Genomic DNA, 21,072 nt, shown 5'->3' with positions numbered 1-21,072 from the left:
AGAACGGCACTGAAACCCTGGCTCGCCATCGGGCTGCATCTGTGTCTCAGGCGGTGCACGGTGAATTTGGAGGGGGTACTTGATCTGAAAGTTAGTACTTGTCCTCAGAATGTGTGTGCGTGTGTGTAACCCAATACTTCCCCACGGGAGGGAGACCACAAAGGAAAGAGGGTTGGGATGGCAAACCTCCCCTTTTCCTGACCCCAAAGCTCTTCTCCCAGGTTGGAAGCGCCCAAAGCGCCCTTGCCAGATTGACAACACCTGTGGCATCTCTGATTAGCCCAGATGTTGCCAAATCCATCCCTGGGGAGAAACAGGGAACAAGACCAGTCCCTAAGGGTAGGGCTAAGTTTCTGGAAGCATAAGTAAGACTCGAACAGTGGAGGACAGAAGACAATGAACTTCTAGAAGAGGTAGAGCCCAGAGGGCAGTCAGTGGAGGGGTAATCGCGGGTGTCCCCGGGTCAGCCGTGCTCACCGTCCACACGGGCGGTCGGTGGAGGGGTAATCGGGGACGTCCCCGGGTCAGCCGTGCTCACCGTCCACACGGGCGGTCGGTGGAGGGGTAATCGGGGGTGTCCCCGGGTCAGCCGTGCTCACCGTCCACACGGGCGGTCGGTGGAGGGGTAATCGGGGGTGTCCCCGGGTCAGCCGTGCTCACCGTCCACTGTCAACTCTCTCCCGCACACGTTGTCATCTTTGGGTTTCTCAGACCCTCCTCACCCTCACCCCACTGTGTGCAGGAGTGTGTGGGGCAGGTTACAAGCTGGTTCCCAAGGTGACCAGGGCCCGCCCCGTGTTCCCTCCCGTCGGCACACCTTCTCCTGGACAGGCTCTGGCAGAGGCGGGCACGTAACCCTCACAGGACAGAGGCTGTGGGTCTCAGGACATGATGGGGCACAGAAGGCCAGGACCAAGGAGGGGTGGGAGCAGCTCCCGACTCAGAGCAGGGCACGGGCCTGGCCCGAGGAACCCAGCTTCCCCAGATGTACCGCAGGAAGGGTCCTTAAGGAGGAGGGGAACCTGGCACCGAGGTGAGGAGGGCTTTTCCTGGTGGGTCCTCCTGTGCTGACCACACTGAGGGCTGCCAACGCTGTGCCAAGTGTCCCCAGGGGCCTGACCCCAGGGATGCCCCGGATGGTCTCCTGAGCACCCCCTGATTCCGAGCCCCACCCCAGAGTCAGCGCACACGAGACACGGAGACTGGCCGAGGCCGCTGGGGTCTGCAGGCCCCCCCCTGCCGCCCCTCTGCGGACGTCACGAGGCCCAAGTCAGGCCACCCCCCACGGTCACCCCCTTACTTTGTAAATGACATTGCGTAGATTCAGGTTCTGAGTCATGGACACGATCAGAGAATACACGTGGGGCCCGGGCAGGCCACACAGTTCCTTGGCTGCAAACCAAGACTTCCGGTCCTCAGGAAGTGCCACCAGCAGGCGGAGAACGTCTGCATCACACCTTCCAGCCTGGGCCACCAGGAGGGTACTCAAGAGCACCTGCGTCGGAGCGGGAGGGTCAGAGGTGAGTCCAGCTGGCACCGGCAGCGCCCAGCACAGCCCTTCCTCAGCGAGGACCCCCCCCCCCCGAAAGCCCATTCTCCCAAAGGGCTGAGGATTTACCCACACAAATACACGGAATCCAAACCTCTGTGCGCTTCCAAACATCCGAGTGGAAACGCCTCTAAAATGTGCACATAATTCTCCAGTTTTGAAGCGATCTGCCCTTTCTGACGATGCAGGAGGCAGGACCTCAGGACCCTCCACCCTCGTCGACCCCGAGGGGCCCCCACAGCCTTTGACTCTTCCCCCGACACAAGGTCTCAACCTTTGTTTTTCAGCTGTCGGTGTGAAACTATTCTCTTCCTCGTCCATTTTCAAAATGAAAACCAGCTCTCCAAAAACGGTTTTTGAAAAGAAAAAGCGTATCCCCTCAGAGGAGGGATGAGGACATCTGGTATTGCCGCGTGCGCCACAGGGAGGGGTTCTGAGCACGTCTCCGTTTGCGTGTGGCTTTCAGCTAACGACCTTCACGATAGGACAGGGCATAAAGCAAAATTTCAAAAACGGACTTCCCATTTCTATGTATACTGTGATGCGTATGATTAGTGTGAACCATTCAGACCAAGCAAGACCCTTTGTGAACCAAAGCTACTGTTCATTTATTAGGAGTCTCACGAGCAGGCAGAACTCATCAGATGCCTTCCTATAATACCAGAAAGAGCCCAGGAAAATCATTAAGAAATAGAAGATGGCATCAATCGTGTTTATCAGTCAGAGCCCATAAGATGCGCATTTATGTGTTTATGTGTTTACGGGTATTCTACGGAAGTGGCTCGAGTCATTGTGGAGGTGCAAGTCCAGAATCCGCAGGGTGGGCCAAGAAGCTGGAGACCCAGGGATGAGTTCCAGTTGGAGTCTGGAGGCAGAATTCCCTCCTCCCCTGGGGACCTAAAGTCTTTTCGATCACAGCCTTCAACTGATTGGACGAGGCCCACCCACATCATGGTCTTTACTCAAGCGTCCACTGATGTGAATGTTAATCTCATCTAAAAAATACCTTCACGGCAACAGTGAGACTGGTGTTTGACCAAATACCTGGGTGCCATGGCCCAACCAACTTGACATAGAAAATTAACCATCACAAATGGCTAGGGTGCTAGCACCGAAGTACATTTTGAATCTTTGATTGAGTGTTTTCACACCTTAAGTTAACCAAAGAGTCCTTTTCCGTATGGGACATGTATGGTGCAAACACAACTTGAGAAAGATTTCCTCAATGCCGCTGTTTTCAAATGTGCTCTCCTGGGGGTGAAGAGCGGTCGCCTTGGGGGTGGGGTAGGGCAGATGCAGAGAGGGGGCGTGATGGGTGGAGTATGGACATCCAACATTTGCTTTGACTGGGGCAGCCTGTCTTGGATCACTTCCATAACGTGGGCTTCTATATGAAATTTTCCTTGAAAATGGGATCCATCCAAGCCCACAACCCCAGAGACTTCCCCCCGCCTTCGAGTGAGGATCGACCAGAACCGGCCAATGACAGCCCATCCGTGTTTGCCCTGGAGCCTGGTCTTAGCTACCATCTAGAGCATCACCCGGCGGCCCCCACGGAGGGTCACAGTCAATACAACTCCTAGAATTTGTCCCAGGACAAAAATATGTCTTAAAAACTTCTGTACACCTATTTAAACCAAGTGCGGGGGTCCCGTGCCCATCATCCAGAAACTCCGGCCATGCTGCAGTGAGCAACGCCCTGAGCATATCTGCACCCACTCCTCTGTGTCTTCTAAACCTTACTCTTTATCTTCCTAAACCTCACTGTGTCCATTTTTCCTACGTGGAAGGCACCTGAAGCAGGAGTAAAGAAACAGAAATAACACTCCGTTTTGTTGGGCTGGAGGGGCCACGTATGAGTCCTCATCAAAGTGAACCACGGCTTTGCTTAGGCTGATACGGCCACTTATCAGAAATGGGGAGGCCAAGGTGTTGATGTTTTTTCCGACACATCCGTGTTTGGGATCCAGGACGGGCAGGGCCCCGCACTGGGAGCCCGGCGCACCTCGGGGACAGCCTCGGCTCTGCCCGGCTGACAGTTTTCGATGAGGGGTGCAGGGAAGCATGGAGAGGGACGGCCGCTCTCTGCTTAATTACGACCAGGCAGGAAACACCACCAGTGATGTAGACGGACTGGGAATGGGGAGAGCGAGTCGGCCGTGTCACAGTGATGCCAGCAAAATCAGTGAGATGAGCAGAGGGGAAACACTCCACCCTCCATGGGCAGAGAGGGGCGGCGGGGCTCTCTGCCTCCAGTGTCCGGCTGGGCTCAGACCTGCTCATGCGATGACGAGCTACGAGCAAGGATAAGCGCCGGCATCGAGGGCAGGAGCAAGCTATTCGGGCCTGTTGGGAGGGACGGCAGACCAGACAGAAGGGCTCCAGAGGAAGGCTGAGGGCAGCTGGGTCCTTACCCTCGCTCTCCCTGTGTCTGAGGTCCACGAGCCACCCTCTGCCCGGCACCGAGCCGCAGCCTGGCCCCTGGGGCAGAGGTCACCGCCCCCCTCGCCCACTGAGGCAGACCCCGGCTTCGCTGCAGTTCTGGGGGGAGAACACGACTGCCACCTGGCTCTCTGTCTCCACTTCCAGAACATTTTCCCCCTCTCCAGGCTCCAGACAGGATATTGGGGCTACTAGCTACAGGTTTTAGGAAGTCATGGAGAAAATGAAATCGACCTTAGTTTTATTTCTTTTTCTTCTTTTATTTTTTAGAGAGATTAGGGGGATGGGGGGTGCAGAAGAGGAGGGAATCTTAAGCAGGCTCCACACCCAGCACAGAGCCTGACGCGGGGCTCGAACTCACGACCCTGAGACCATGACCTGAGCCAAAATCAAGAGTCGGATGCTTAACCGAGGCGCCACCCAGGCGCACCAACCTTAGCTTTATTTCTTAAAGCAGACCCTAGGAACTGGCAGCGCCCAACAGAGTCAGGGCCTGGATGAATCCTGACCGCGGGTCATCCAGGAGCTCTTGGACAAAGCGGCAATTGCCACAAAGCATGTTGGGAGAGTCACCATCAATGAAGAATTATCTTCTTTGGACAGCACAGTTATTAGGCTAGGACGTTGCCAGGCCCCCAGGTTACGTGCGGCGGCTGATTTAAGAGACAAGCTGCTAAACAGGTGTGGTGGCCCCCACGGCTAACCCTCTGCACTCATGACTTGAATGAACACACACTCGGTATGCTCCTCTCCTTTGGGACGAGCAAGGCTGAGAGAGACGAATGACACTTTGCAAAGTAGAGCCAGGATTAAAGACTCACGGAAGTTCAGAGTTATTGACTGCAACTAGCAGAAGGGACTTTGGCAGAGATCAGCACAAATCCTATAAAACAGGTTCAAAACTATTTACATCAGTGCAAGCAGGGAGAGATGCACCCCGTCGGCAGCAGCGAGGGACGTGTCTGCGCTGAGAGGTGGCAGAGGGGCTGAGGTGTCCGGATTAAAAGGACCAGAAATCCAGCCCGAAGCAGCAGAGATGGGGTCCCTTGTGGGAAATGGGGGAAACCCAGCCTCCAGGATAAGATGCCCCACACAGATGGCCTTGTCTTCCAGGGGACCCCTGGCCAGAATCCTCCTCGTGGGCCAGAGACCCTCAACTCCACTCACACGTTATTGTTTTTTCTCTGGGGGGGAAGGGAGGGCGGCGGGGTGGGGGGCGGGGGTTGCAAGAAAAAGCAGATTTTGACAGGTGTCTACTCCAGCGTGAGCTACACCAAGAACTACATGTTGCAGTTTTTCAGCAGACAAACTCCATGTGTTGCAACAAATGGGATGTGAGGTGTTAGGTAAAACCCCATCGGGCATCTCTCTGCTCCCAAACCGCACCGGTCAGCTGCTCATGATGCCCACAGAACAAGCCTCAAGCAAGAGGTGCAAGCACCTCTGCCCAAGCAAAGTAAGACAGAGTCTGAGAATATCTTCCCTCCTAGGAGCCGCCCCGAAGAGATGAGAGCTCTCTTGGGGCCCCGTCCCCACCTTCCTCTGCAAGAACCCCCCAGGAGGAACAAACCCACTGAGGACCACGGACGGCGTCCGAATTCCCAGGCCGTCCTAAGGTGCTCAGTTGTTTGGAGAAGAAAATAAAGGGCTAGGAGACAGACTCCCAGTCTATCTGGGTCCTGACTCTGACCTCGTCGCTAATTTTAAAAGAATCAAAACATGGCCGAATACAAAGAAGGAAGCGACGGCTGATCTGAAGACAACAACAGGTCACCGCAGCATAAAGTACCTGCGTTCCTCACAGAGCGGGTTGTGGGGGGCTGAAGCCCAGGACACAGGCAGGCGAGGCGGACCCCAGGGTCCCACGCAACCAAGTCTGTGATTTCGGTTTAACGGGCGCTGCTGGTGGTGGTAAAGAACACAGCACCGCAGGGCAGCGGAACTTCCCGTGGGCACCTGCAGCAGGCTCTCCGGAGCCAGATCCGAGGCCCAGGATCAGCCTCCTCTCCGGCCTCCCGGCCTCCCTGCCTCTGACCCTGTGCCCCGAGTCTCCAAGCCTGAGCCTCTCCCACGTGGCTCTTCACACCCGTGGGTTCTCAGCATGGCCACCTGAGCCCCAGTGTGACCACCTGTTCCCACCGCTGTCCCCGCCGCGGACGTGTCCCCTGCACGTGTGATCTTCCCTGCACAGCATGTGTTTATTTGTGTGCCGCTGCATCGAAGGTTCTGGAACGTTCGCTCCCTTAGCACTTGAGGAAGGACACCTAGTGGAAAGGGAGGTTTTCAGTGACTGAATGAATGCATGCATGCGGGTTCTTGCAGTCTGTCCAGGGCTCTAGTGCCACTGCATATTCCCTGTGCGCCACCTGAGAATCTCATGTGGCAAGTTCGCAAACTGACTGAAAGTAGGATAGACAAGCCCAGGGAGGAAGACATCGAGGTTACCACCAAAAACACGGCGTTGCTGTCAGCCTGGCAGTCCAGAAAAAAAACCCAGACCCCACAGTGCGGTCCCCTCCCCAGACGCGAATTCCTTTCCTAAGATCTGTGGACACGGGTGGGTCCGTGGAGATGCTTAGTGAGCAAAGCAAATAGCTTCATCATCTAGCTGAAGAGCAGAAATGCAAGCTTGCAATACACCTCCCTATTACCTACCGGTCCAGCTATTTAGGCGACCACAATGGCTTACATCGTCAGTGAGGCGGAGCAAGACACAGTTACGCAAAGGAGCCGGGGCCAGATGCTTGGCGGGCACAGCCTTCCCTGGATAGATCACCAGTGACACCTGCTGACCGCTGGCCGCCTCGGGCAGCTGCCATCACAAGAGCGGATGATCATGTCCGTTTCTCTCTTTTTTGTGGTCTACTCTTGTTTGTTCGTTTGCCAAGGGCGAGGTGGGTGGAGAGATGGGCGAAATGTAACTTCCAGTTACAAGAAAAGAGCGTCTCGTGATACATATAATTGGTGAATTACTATGTTGTACATCTGGAACTAATTTAGTATTATATGTCAGCTACACTTCAATTAAAAAAAATCTAACTGTTGAGCCTAAACCCAAGTATTATAAAACTTTGCCCCCCGCCCCCCATTACAAGTTCCAGGAACTGAAGATTTCAAACCGAATCTAATCGCTGCTTTTAAACAGGGCAACACGGGAGGTGTTCTCTGCACCCCACCTTCATGCCTGACACCCCCATGCGTGTCCACCTCTGGGATTTTTCCTTGAAGACAGATACTGGGGGACTCGCCATAAATAACTTGGCGGTACTATAATTTGAATTCTGGGTTCCTGACTTCTAACTGATGTCTTTCTTAATGCAGATGAATTCTGAATGATACACGCACCTCAGGGATCCTGCGGTTTGGTCCCAGGCCGCTACAATAGAGCAAGTATCGCAATAATGAAAGTCAAACGAATTTTTTGGTTTCCCAGTGCACGTAAAACTTATGTTTGCTCTGTACTGTAGTCTATTAAGTGTACAATAGCTGCTGATTATGTCTTAAAAAGCACATTTCTGGACTAAAAAATACTTTATTGCTCAAAACCACTAATCACCATCCAAGCTTTCAGCGAATCCTAACGTCGGCTCAGAGGTCTTCGTAACAAATACAATAATAATGAAAAAGTTTGAAACATCGCAAGAACTACCAAAATGCAACAGAGACACGATGTGAGCAGATGCTACTGAAAATCTGGCACGGATAGACTCGCTCGATGCAGGGTACCACAAACCTAAAATCTCTAAGAGTCTGTCCGCTACGCACGATAAAACGAGGTGTGCCCGTAACTGACGTACCTGTCAGAGCTTGTATGGGGACCCAGCTAACCAAAATCAGCATGAAATTAAATGTCTATTGCGGCCCCGCTGATTGTCAATGAAAAAAGTCCCCTAGAGTGCGATCTTCACCGCTACTGCTTCCGGAATGTTCTCAGTACAGAAAGTAAAACGATAGCTGGAAATGCGTGAAAGCCTATCTCACCATGAGCTAAGGATCCAGTGATACCAGCTGTGGGAGGCATGGCTTCATTATCCCCGCCTCTGTGCACAAACCACACCCAGCACCAGCCCTCCTCTCGGTGCGCGCTGACCCTGTGCCCTGGCCTCCAAGGAGGGGACACAGCTCATTGCCCGACAACTTGCGCAATAAGCCAGCCCCTCTGCACACGATATCAGTCAGCACACGGGTATCCTCGACTTAAAGGCAAGCACAGCTGACGTTTAGAGCGTTCTACGTGTTTGAGTTTTTGCATATTTTTGAGAATTCTGCAACCCCTACCTAACGAAGCTGGGGCCCCTGGGGGGTGTTGTGCATCAAGGCTGGGAATAACTGTAATCAGTATCATTGCCAATTTTATCCTTTCTAACCCCAACAAGACAATGTTAGGAAATTAAAGATCCCAAGGTTCTGGCTCCTGGCTTGCCCTCCCATTTCCTTCCCACCCGTGGCTAGCCCCTCAGCACAGGACGGGAGGGGCAGGGGACAGGGGACCACAGCGCCACGCTAGCCCGGGCCAGCTGGGGGGCTGGGGGGGCAGAGATGACAAAGCTCCGCACCTGTGAACGGGAGATGTTGGCTTCTAGAATACTGTGGATAGTCTCGTCTGAGATGTGGATGGAAGAGCGAAGCTCGTGGGTTAGCTTGGAGACGTTCTGCATCAAATCTTTGACTTTTACATCTGAAAAACCATCAAAAGGAAGGAAATCTTGTAATAAGAAACGTCCGAGCTATTATTGACTGGGAAAACACGAATCCATACTGGACCCTGGCAAGGATCATGCAGCCGGTAATGAACACTGGGTGGAGCCGAGATCAGTCATACCGAAATAAAACAGACCTAGGGTGTGTGGGCTTTCCTGCTCACTTGACCACTCTCTCTGAGACTCGCGTATTTTAGGATTTGCTCCAGAAAGATGTTCTTCTTAGAGAAGTGATCAGCTCCTGCAGAAAACTCATTCTCTCCACGTATTTCCTTATCCCGCTTTATTTTAACCAAGCGGAGGATCACATAAGGAGTTTCCAGAACTCTCCGCACCTGGCCTGTTGGTGCTAGGAACTGTACAGATAGAGCGGACGGAAAGCAGAGACTTACAGACACCTCATGGCTTGTCTGGGGAGGCAGGGCCAGGACGACACAAAAGTTTCTCTTCCTCCCCGCTCCTGGTTTTTTGGTCGGCAGAATTCCAGAACTTTCCTTCTTAACCCCAAATACATCAGAACAGCCAAGTTCTGAATACTTTGTCACATACAGCGCAATTTTCCCTTTGTACGTTCTACTTCACTAACGTGTTTGTGTGAGAAAGCACACTTCATTCGTAATTGAGCAAAGCTGGAGGAAGCACATCTTACCGCCCGTCACTGTGAGATTGCTAAGAAAGGCCAGCATGGGATTCCCAGACAACCAGGTCTTCTCGAGGCTCGGGGCCAACCTAAAATGGCAGAAAATTAAAGCGAATTTAGGCAAGATAAAACACCAGAAACAAGGCGGGAGTGAATAATCCTGCCTCCGTTCCCAGGAGATGAGCTGGATGACATCACATTTCCAGAAAGTTCCTCAGATAATCAGACACACTGCATCTCCTGACGCCCTCTAAGCGTGAATGCCCACAACTGTCACGACTCTGGCACTGTTTCCTTGGAGTCCCTGCCTGGCAGGATGAGTCAGGGGGATGACGATGCGTGAGAAGTGGGTCCTCATAAGTGTGGAAAGAACGGATAGACTAGATCACGGAGCGCGTGAGAAATTGGGATATCAAGGAGTCAGTGACCCTTCTTTCTGTGCATAAGTCATTTGCAGAATACAAAGTATGCGACCTCCCCTTCCGCTGGTTTGCACGTGGAGGACACAACAAAATTAATCCAATAAGAAGGCAGTTTGAAGACTCTTTGCCTGCTCTTACAAAACATATTGAACACCGTATTACAGTCTCGGATCTTTGATCTCACATCTTGATCATCCGTAAAGCTAGCCTGAGCGCGAATGCCGCTCGTATATTTCACCACTGAAAAACTTACAGTCGTGGAAAACTTTGCTATTGCTATATGGTCCGAGATTCACAAACCGAGATTTAGAAACTCAAGACATCTTCTTTATGAAGGAAAACACGGGGGCGGGCAGGGGGCCCAAGAGCATACGTACGTGCGCACGTGCTGCCGAGCCAAGTCCAACAGCGGCGGGCATTCACAGTCCCACTCGGTGGCGTGCTCCAGGCTGCTCTTGAAGCTTTCCAAGGAGCTAGAAAGGTTCCTGCGGAGACCTTCACAATTTAGCTGAAGGGGTGAGGACCACATCTTTTGTATTTCCTAGAAAACAGCAGAGATCCAGTTAGAAACACACACACTTGTTCGTCAGAGCTCATGCCTGGCTTCCAGATAAAAGCTTGCCCCTCCCCACCGCAAGGACTCCGTGCAATGCAAGCGTTCTGCTCACCTTCTTCACCCGGGCAAACACAGTGCTGGAGACTGAGAACATACAAGGAGGTCTGATTGCACCTGCCCCTTGCAGAGTAGTGGAAGGAGCCCTTGGCTGGGCGCCTGGGGATCCCGCCTCTTAGCCCTGGCATTGCTACAGACTGTCCAGGCAGGGTTGCGTGCTATCCAAGGTCTGCCAGAGAACGAGCACCGTCCAGCTGGCTACCAGGAGTTCATTCATTCCTGGTTTGAAAACTGAGCCTTTGCAGAATTCCCAGCCACAGAACCCACCCCTGAGAAGAAATCGTATGTGGCTGTCCATACATAAAGCGGGTAAAAGCTGGGTCTTCCCTGCCCTGAAGGTCCCTGTCTCCCCCTTGGTGAGGGGCATAGTGAAATCCCCAGTCTAGGCCAGCTTCTAAGAGTCCTTGCCTATCTTAGCATTCTCTCTCTCTCTTTTTTTTTTAATATTTTCTTTATTTAGTTGAGAGAGAGCATGAGCGGGGGAAGAGGCAGAGGGAGAGGGAGAAGCAGACTCCCCGCTGAGCAGGGAGCCCGATGCGGGACTCGATCCCGGGACCCTGAGATCATGACCTGAGCCGAAGGCCGACGCTTAACCGATGGAGCCGCCCAGGCCTCCCTGTCTTAGCATCTTCTTTCGAGCATTAACCAACCTCATGAAAGACAGACCAATCATTTCACACAAAAAATTTTTAGAATAATACCTATATAAAATACCTATAAAAATGCAAAACATTTATCGTATACAAAATTAAATGACGAACGCAGGTAATGTAAATTTAAAAGAACTGGAAAAGCGGCACACACGTAGGCACGTTTACAGATACACGTGCCAATCCATACCTCCCCTGGACACAGAAATTCTGCCACATAGAACTGAGTCACATCGCCAGAATTTTATTTATGTCATATTTTATTTACATCCCCTGACTCTTCCTGATGTTGGAGTCATGGCCCCAGCTTCTGCCAGTGAAGGGAAGAAAGTGATCAAATGTAAGTCGACACTTTTGTAGTATTTCTGCTCAACACAACGCGGAAATATTTCCCCCAAAACCACCATGAGTTTCTCTTGCGAAGGAAAACCGTCTATCATTCCGCTGACCGGAGAGAGCTAAGAGCTATATTTCCCAAGGAAGGTTAACCGTGGAAGAATACTGAAATGTACCCGAACCCTGGAGTCGCCTGACACAGCCGAGCAGGATCTGCCCGGGGGCCCGGGAGTTGCCAGGATAACCGGGGAGCACTCACGGGGAGCACGCACACGGGACCAGAGCACCCGGACTCACGCCACCACCAGCACCTCGGAACCACATCACGGGGGAGCCCAACCAGCCAGCAGACCACCACACACCTGGCACCCGCTCACTAACCCGTCCAGGATTGTGGGTCCCTTTCCAAGTTCACGTTTTCCCGATCAATATGGGGGTGAAGCTCCCAATCAATACGGGAGTGAACAGAAATCCTACAGAGTTGTTCAGTCATTCGTTCGTTCATTCATCCCTTCGCCCCCCACAGGCTTGCATCCCACGGAGGATGCCAGCTGACAGCCACTGCACAAGGTGGGTGGACGCCCAGGCCCTGTCTCAAGAGCCTCCGTCCTCTGTGGAGGCCCCTCTTCCCAGCACACAGGTGCACGGATGCATCTGGGTCAGAACTTGGGGTACAGCTCACTTCTGAGAACGTAGGTTGAATAAAACCCACTGCCCTGGGGCTCTGCCCTTGTAGAAAAGAAACTTTAGTTCAGAATTCAGTAATTATATGCCAATTAAATGGAATTCTACTCATTTATAATATTCCTGCTATGGATCTTATTCTTAAATTTAGCGACACAATAATTTTGAAATATATGGGGTAGTAGAGAAGGACAGTGCATGTCCCTCCCCAGCAGCAAGACACTGGAAAGAAAGTTCTGGCTTCCTTCATCACAGGCACATTGCACTCCGTGCAAGATGTGTCGGGTGCAACATCCAAGGCTGTACTTTGGGGACAGGGTCAAGCCACCAAGCGCACAAGTCTGGGCCTGCCTACAAGAGGTCAGGGAAGTGTACCCAGCATGCTTTGCAGAGGCAATACTGTCCACAGGTGGGTCCAAAGGGCTATATTTGGGGAGAGGGTCGGAAGCCCCCAGGCCAACCTGGGTTCCAGCCATTCTCCACGTCTGGACTCACTGGGCACTTTGCATGATAATTTGATGCATTTTTATTTTCTGATCTCCATTTAGCTCCTTACTGCTGTTTCCCACAGTTGAGGGTACCGAGTGGACTCAGAGCCGGCGTGCTCCCTTCCGGTGGGACTCCTCACTGGCACTGAGGCAACCCTCTGTCAGAATGTTTTGTCAGATCCTGGAAAACTAAAAATAGCACGGTGCCTTTGGCTCGCCTCTGGGGGGCACTGGGCACTTCACACCCCAGAGCCTGAGAACACTGATATTTCTAAAAGCCTCGCACTCTTGCGAACCTTGACCCATCCTGGAGGCTTTGCATCCTGAGATAAGCCAACTCCTATTTTTGTCATCAAAGACAGGAACTCCTGCTCTCTATCCAAACGGATCCAACTGTTGGCCGCCCGAGCTGTTAGTCACAGAGAAATTGGAACCATAACGGCAATCTCCGAGGCAGCTTTGAAAGCTGGGGATGCTTGCCTTGCTTTATGATTGCAAACCTCACTCGGCACTCAAAAGGCGTCCGTCGGGGGTTTTTGACGGATCCACATTTAATACGGGACAGAAATCTGTGCAACCTGGAAATAAGACTGGGATGGTCTCCGTAAATCAGCGTCTGTATGAAAGACACCATGGTCCGCATGGTGTCATCTCTGTAGGGACCCCCCAACCCTGCTTCCCGAGCACATCACCGGTCCTCCCGAGCCTGACGCAGGCCCCCCCCGGCTCTTGCCCCACACCGTACTGGGGGACTTGGCCTGAGCACCTCCAGCCTCCCTCCACGGCACCCTTCTCTCTGCTTGCTGTGATAATCCAGCCTGCCACGGACACGTGTGAAGGTGACTCTGCTGGAGCACAAAAGCCATAAAAGATATCCAGAACGGGCGCTTGGAGAAAGGAAGGCACTCGGTCCATTGCTGGACTCACGTCGCTGTCATCCATGCCTCCCCAGCAGGTCTGGCCTGCCGGTGGGCCCCGTGGCCTTGGCTCCCAGGGGAAGGCAGCCGGCCACAGGCGAAAGGCACAACCTCGGGCCCAGCTCCAGCTCAAGGCCCCACGTGGCCGTTCCCTGGGCTCGCGTCCAAGTTCATAAAAGGGAGCCACGAGGCTGGTCCCCCTACAGCTATTGGCTCTCGATGCCCACCGCGTGGGCCGTTAGTCAAAACGCACGGTGGGCTGGTGAATGTTTAATAACCGGCTCTCTGGGAAAAAATACGTTATTTGTAGCATTTGCCAATTTCCATGGTATAAACGGTGTCACCGTGGCCTCGCTCAAGCCACCATCACGACCTCCCTGAACACAGAATTAGTTAGAGATGCACAGCGCTGCACTCCTGTAAGGTACTCCCGCCATATAGGAGCAGGAGATGTGAGCCATCTCAAGAGCACAGACAATAGTCAAACACACACGGGGCGCCTGGAGGGCTCGGGCGGTTAAGCATCTGCCTTCAGCTCAGGTCATGATCCCAGGGTCCTGGGATCGAGTCTCACATTGGGCTCCCTGCTCGGCGGGAAGCCAGCTTCTCCCTCTCCCTCTGCTGCTCCCCCCTGCTCGTGCTCTCCCTCTCTTTCTCTTTCTCAAATAAATAATTTAAAAAAAAACACACAGCAAAATAATTAGGAATTGATGAACATCTGTTTTTCACCTAATTTATTGTCACATACGTTCATATCATCTGCTTATCGATGATGTCGAGGTTTAAGAGCCAGCTTGCGGGGTTCCCAAGAATGGAACATCCCGCTCTCACAAGGCAGAAGCCAAGGGGAGGAGGGCCGCAGGCTAGCCTCTGACATGGCTGAGCGTGGTTGTAGGGACCGAGCCAGCACGCTCGGCATGAGCAGACTGCCTCGTGTGGCCAGTGGGGATGAAGGTGACATTCAGGGACATGAGGCGGAAGACAAACCTTGTAGTGGTCGTGCACCACGGCGGCCCCCTGGAGAGCAGGTAAGATCAGACTCCGCGTCCCACCTTGTTTGCAGCTCAGAACAGCACACAGCATGTCCTTGGTCAAGGAAGGGTTTTCTGCGGGAGTAAACACATAGACACGTCATCAGCAAACGATCCTCTCCCCGGTGAGCCGCTCTCCCCAAGTCATTTCTGAAAGACCCAAAAGGATGACAAATTCATAAACATTTCTTAAATCATCAAAATGCATATTCAGAATATGAAGGGGAAGCTGTTGGGTTCCAGACGTCGGGTTTTTTCTGGATGTAACTGAATGTACATAAATTAATGCCCCTCCCTCTCCCCACACTGGCCCGTCTTTCCGTAGCCCTTTGGGCAGGGTCCCCATTCACCAGTTTGCCCAGAACAGCCCTGGTTCCCCAACTGCCCTGGAGTAGCTGTGAATAACGCACTCTTGGATTCCCCAAAGTGCCCCAGTTTGAGGGGTGAGTTATTCACATGGTCAATTTGAGGCCCCCTCCCCCACTGTTCCCTACCTCACGCCTCACAGCCCACCTCTCCACCTGCTCATAAGGCTTCCAATGGCTCTCGATTCCCTGGCCCAGCCCCCAATTCATCTTCATCTCTGAGTCATGGGGCTCCTCCTAAAGGGACATTGTTACAGTGACAAAGGAAATTCTCAACTTTTCCCATTGGTGAGCCCTGCTCTCGGACTCCCAGGGAAGCTACACTTTAACCTTTACCAAGGTCAGAATGACTTCACCAAGGACTTCACCAAACTTCAAAGCGGGGGCTCTGTTTCTGCCCCTAGCACACAGTGTACACCTGCTTCCTTAGCAAATAACCGAAAAGAAACATTTCAAACTAAAGATAAGAGTAAACATCTCCCCAGGTATCCATATCTCCAAAGCCCACAACCTTGCACATACTAAAAGCTTAAGATCGAGTTTGTAATTTTCTGGAATATCCTTCCTCAGGATGCCTTGGAACTCCTGATGTAACAAAAAACATACAACTGTGTTAGGAGTGAGTTGGACAGTTAGGTAGTCAGGACCAAGGTCCCCACCAAGGAAATACGGAGTCAGGACAGCTAAGACAAAACAGCTCTAACATCCCATTTTGCAGCTTAGATAGGACCACACTGACATTCTCCTTTGCAGCCTTTGCAGAAATGACTTCGGCAAAACATCCTAAAATAAGAAAATTAACCACAAAAGCATTTGTCAGTATCACGGGCAAGGGGCAGTTAAGACCTAAGCCCCCAGATATCAGCAAAAAAAGACCATCAGCACGTGGACATTAACCTAATAGGTAGACAGATACGTGACCAAAGCCCTGATTGGCATGACTCAGCACATCCCGATTGCTTAAGAAAGTTCAGCAAAAGAGCTCATAAAAACCCCTAAACTTAGAAACTCCGGGGGCAACCCTCTCGGACCCCCCACCTCCCTCTCTGGGAGCTTTATACTCTTGCTCAATAAACTGTGCTTTGCTGTCCACCACACTTGGTCTGGTCTACCTCTTCCTTCTTCGAAGCGGCATGACCAAGAACCATGGGCACTAAAGGGACACAAATCCTCTAACACCTACACCACATGTTCCGTCCTGGGAGCCCTCTCTTCCTTAAGAAGACTGTGCATCCAGGGCAGCTGCCCTCACTTGGGCTCGAATGAAACTCTCTTTCTTTTTGCACAATTTCTAAAAGATTTGTTCGTTTTGCCTTGATAATAGGAATCTGCCCAAAGGCTGGTGTGCTACCCATAGCCTTGTGCAGCCTCTGGCCGTCCCTGTCCCTGCTCATTCCTGAGGCTCCTCCCCGCTTCCCAAAGCCACCTGTACCTCCTGCCCTGCCCGGGGCTCCTCTCCTGACCTTGCCTTTCAGAGCTCTGCCTCAGGACACCTGCCTCCCACCAGTGCTGAGCCCGCCCTGCTGTGCCCCTAGCAGGTAAGTGCATGCTACAGGTAACTGTGCAGGGCCTTTGCTCACGTCCTGTCCCGGGTCACTGCTGGCCCCTAGAACACGCCTTTGCACCTAGCAGATGCCTGGTAAACACCGTCACCTTGCTCTATACAAAACGAGATGTATTGCCAGGAGTAGCAAAAACTTTAATTTTTTTTTTTTGGTTCGGCAAAAAAAATCCACTTCTGCATCTTACATGATTACATCGTTTCTCCAAAGTAATTTTAAAAAAACTGTTTTGAACTCCTGGTGATCCTTGAACAAGTTTGGGTTTGAATCGCATGGGCCTACACTGCGTGGGCCCACTTACATGTGGATTTTTTACAGGACAGCATTGCAAATGCATTTTCTCTTCCTTCTGATTTTCTTAGTAGCATTTTCTTCCCTCTAGCTTACTTTATTGTAAGAATACAGTGTATAAGGGGGGGTCTGGCTGGCTCAGTCAGTGGATCTGGGACTCTTGATCTCAGGGTCCTGAGTTCAAGTCCCATGTTGGACGTAGAGATTACACAAATAAACTTTAAAAAGAATACAGCATATAATACATATACATACAAAACATGTGTTAATTAACTGTTTAAATTATGGGTAAGGCTTTTGGTCAACAGTAGGCTTTAGTTAAATTTTGGAGAGTCAGAAGTTATACGTGGATTTTCAATTGCACGAGGGGGTGGAGGCCCCAAACTCCGCATCGCTCAAGGGTCAACCATACACACAACGTAGACTGCGTAGAATACACCCAAAGTCATGCTTTCCAGGGGCGCCTGAGTGGCTCAGTCGGTTAAGCGGCTGCCTTCGGCTCAGGTCATGATCCCAGGGTCCTGGGATCGAGCCCCGCATCGGGCTCCCTGCTCGGTGGAGAACCTGCTTCTCCCTCTCCCTCTGTCTGCCACTCTGCCTACTTGTGCTCTCTCTCTATCTCTGTTAAATAAATAAATAAAAATCTTAAAAAAAAAAAAAAAAACAAAGTCATGCTTTCCAGAAGCAACCACCTGAAAGCTTCATTGGTTTAGTTTCTCATTAATGTCGCGATTTCTCCGAGTTTGAAAGCAGATCTCCTTATTGTAAAAAATGCAAAATATGTCTCTTAAGCAATCTGCTATGAAAATACGAAACAAAAGGGGTAAAGCACTATGAAACGTGCCGGCATCGTCTTTGGAGACAAAAGGAGCCTCTGCTTTGGAGAGGACATGACAACATGTTCAGGAGTTATGTTATCCAAACCTAACAGGGCATCCGATGCTCCAGGAAAGAACTCACTGACCGTGTGGATCTAGGCAAGGACCAGGTCCACCCTTCACTTTCCTGCTGTAAACTGAGAAAGCGGGAGAGGTGGGGACTCAGGCCTGGCGTTTCTGGAAGGTCGGGTCAGGGAGGATGTGCTGGGCTGTCAGAACTGCCCCTGCATCTAGCACACCCTCCAAGGGACCACCTTCGAGGTCCCTTTCCGGACCCCTGCCCTCTACTCCCCCCCCCCCCGCAGTCCCACAGGCTCCTCCACTGGACTCCCTGACTTCTTCACCCCCAAGTCCCGGGCAACCCACTCCCATTCTCCGGGCCTCAGGGTGCCAACTGGGAACCCCAGAGGTCGAAGAAGACAAGTCCCTCCGGTCCAATGAGCCCATCAGGCCACACCCCTGTCCTCGTGCAGACATTTCTAACAGATTTCAAGTATTACATCCGGAAGACAAAGAGGACAGCTCTCCTCGTGGGGATACCGAATTTCATTCTGTGACACACAAGTAACTACCATATCTTCAATAGTAACGGTCACTGATCTGAGCGCTAGTCCCTTTGTGTGACGGAAGAAGAGTCACGCGCCCCTTGTGGCCCACCCTACCCCCAAATCCTCACTGGCTGGTGCTTAGACCCTTCCCCGGCCTGTCATGGCCCCCTCCCATTCCATAAATGCAGTGACGGTTTAATGAGGAAAGTAGATGACAGTCTGAATGTGACCCCGTCATGCCTGAGTTTTCTTGAAATGAAATAGACAAATTCAAAATTAATTCTGTTGCCAATGTAATGTCGAGTCTGCAACCTTCATTTAGTAGCTGCACTGCAGAATGGCAAAATAAATACACATCCAGGTATTAATGAACGTTTAATTCCTTTAAAAGCCATGACAGTAGACTTTAGCCATTACATTTTGACTGAGAAACGTCAGAATCCTTATGTGTCTGAAGGTGGCTGGGTTCAATGTCAGGTAAGCATTCGGGATGCAGAAAAAAAATGCCATTTGCAGTTGACTTGAGCATGCTTCCTCGGGCTGAAAACACGTGTGGCCTGTCCTGAGGTGTGCTTAGATATTCAATGCTTGATAGTCAAAAGAATTGCCAGTGTTCACATCTCGAATCGGAAGTAGAGATTTTCTTTTAAAAAAGGGGGGAAAATCTACATGCCAACTGAGGTTTCACTTACATCGACGAATGTGTCCCTACCTCCGCCACACACACACACACACACACACAGAAGCACGCACATACACACGCACGTGTGCATGCACACATACACGCAAGCACGCATGCATATGCACGCGCACATACACACGTGTGCATGCGCGCACGCGCAGGCACACACGAGCACACGCACACGTGCACACACATATACGCATGCACACGTGCATGCACGCGCACACACATGCACATGCACACACGCGTGCATGCATACACATGCATGCATATTCCCTTTTCCTGTTTCTCAGCCTAGACGATTCCTGTGTTGGTCCCTAAATTACCGTTTCTCATCCTCAACTTGCACTGTGCGGGGCTGCCGAGCGCGGGCGGGCACCCACAACACGCGAGGCCCAGAGAGGTGACCTGGGTCCCCATCTGGTTTTATTTACCTCCTCCTACCCGTGCTTTGAATCAGGCCTGGCTCCCACTCTGGAGGGCTCAGCTGGCAGCTGCCGGGCAGGACTGGGACTCAGCCCATTTGATCCCGAAGCCCCCGCCCCACTCGGCCTGATTCCCCTTCCTGTGGGCGTGGAGCTGGGTTTTGCCTCACCTGGGATGCCCTAGAGTGATTACTGAGGGCTGCCACCTAGGGGGCGGGGGGGGGGAGGGGGTGAGGGCAGGGAGGGCAGCCCTGCAGACAGGGAGGCTCAGATCCTCCACTGCGGTCCCTGCACACTCAGGCCTAATAGCACTGACTCTAGGAGAGGGAGGCATAGAACTAAGGACATTACAGTTGCATTTGACAGAGGTCTGCTCCCGGTCACGTAGGCAGCCCACCTGCAAAAATGATGATCCCACGGAGAAACAGCACCGTCGCTTTCTGCAGAGTCGCGATGGTTTCCGGGGGCTTCTGAAGCTGCTGGAACATCTGACACATTTCCACACTAAGGAATAAAACAGACAATGGCATGGAAGGGTGAAAATGGGCAAAAGCAGTGTGAGTCAGAATCCTTATTCCTCAGTCCGTCCACGACGGACTCCAGACACACAGACGGCCGTCTAGACCTCTAGGAAATACTAGGTCTCCCGCTCTGGAAGCACCAACTCCGGGGCCAGGAAGCCGGACATCTGCCCTTTCCTTGCCTTCATCCGTTCTCAAATGCAAAGGTCAGTGATCAAAGGGGGGGAAAAAAACAGGAGCGGTGAAAGTCAGTAGAAAGAAATCTTACGGTTCACTATGTGCAGAGAATTCACTGCAACGGATGCATTTAGTATGTAAGATTCTTATCTTTCAGCAAAAGTTGGTGTAGCGTGCATGCGTGTGTGTGTGTTTGCACATGTGTTTGCACGTGTGTTAGTCTTTACGGAGTCCACTGGTGGTGTTGGAATAACGTCATCCAGACCAATGTTTTATGAAGCAGCTGTGCTGTAAGCCCTGAAGGCTGGTTTTTCCTTTTGTAATGCAAGTGCCCAGCTTAAACTTTAATTGCAAATGCTTGCATTTCAAAGATATCTCAAAACCACACATTACCAGCCACACCCCTCGGAGGCACCTTTGTTTGAAAAATCTTGGTTGATTTTGATAATTGCCCATTCCAGCCGCTCACTTTTTCTCTTCCGTGCTTTAAATGCCTTCTCTTCGGTTTTAAATTCACTGATAGACAGTGAGCCAATGAAACCCTAGGTTCCCACCTTTGGCCCCAAATAAGCAGAAGCCCCAGCCGGCACTCTTTCTATCTGTGACCTCACTTTGTGGCCCCAGGTATGGCATGTTGTTTCCAGAACTTGTCAGTCATAAGCCGTTACTTTTGCAGAGGTCCCCGGTGGTGGCCACTGAGGGCTGGTCCAGCCACAGTGGTGGTTATGGATGAGCTGGTACCCGCACACAGCAGGGGCCCTTCCTCAGTTCTACCATCACGCTGACCAAAAGGGCTCAGGAATTCAGATTTACTTTTTTTTTTTGAACCCCAAATGGCTTTTGTCTCCCTCTTAGAGGAGCCAATACTGTTTCCAAAACTCAAAACCATCCTCAACCTCAGACACAACTGAGCGTATAAGTAACAGAATCTGTGAAGCACCTGCCAAGGAATTTAACAAAGGCTGTGTGTCTATTCTTTTTCTTTTCTTTTCTTTCTTTGTTGTTTTGTTTTTTTTTTTTTTTTGACACTGTGGGTCACATCAACTGATGAAGGACACAACTGCCCAAGGAAATTCCCCGAAATTCCTTGA

General features: G+C 51.7%; 1 protein-coding gene across 1 annotated transcript in view; it reads right to left on the bottom strand.

Annotated features, from left to right (window-relative positions):
- ABCA13 (ATP binding cassette subfamily A member 13) overlaps window positions 1–21,072 on the bottom strand; it is a 366,584-nt gene that overhangs the window by 251,662 nt on the left and 93,850 nt on the right. Inside the window, 6 exon segments of the mRNA XM_035723335.1 lie at window positions 1,301–1,495; window positions 8,548–8,669; window positions 9,341–9,420; window positions 10,131–10,294; window positions 14,489–14,607; window positions 19,681–19,787. Of these exon segments, the coding sequence (XP_035579228.1) occupies window positions 1,301–1,495; window positions 8,548–8,669; window positions 9,341–9,420; window positions 10,131–10,294; window positions 14,489–14,607; window positions 19,681–19,787 (787 nt within the window).

The sequence above is a fragment of the Zalophus californianus genome, chromosome 12 (genome assembly GCF_009762305.2).
Source record: "Zalophus californianus isolate mZalCal1 chromosome 12, mZalCal1.pri.v2, whole genome shotgun sequence".
In the NCBI taxonomy this organism is placed as follows: domain Eukaryota; kingdom Metazoa; phylum Chordata; class Mammalia; order Carnivora; family Otariidae; genus Zalophus; species Zalophus californianus.
This window is presented reverse-complemented; position numbering and strand designations above follow the sequence as displayed.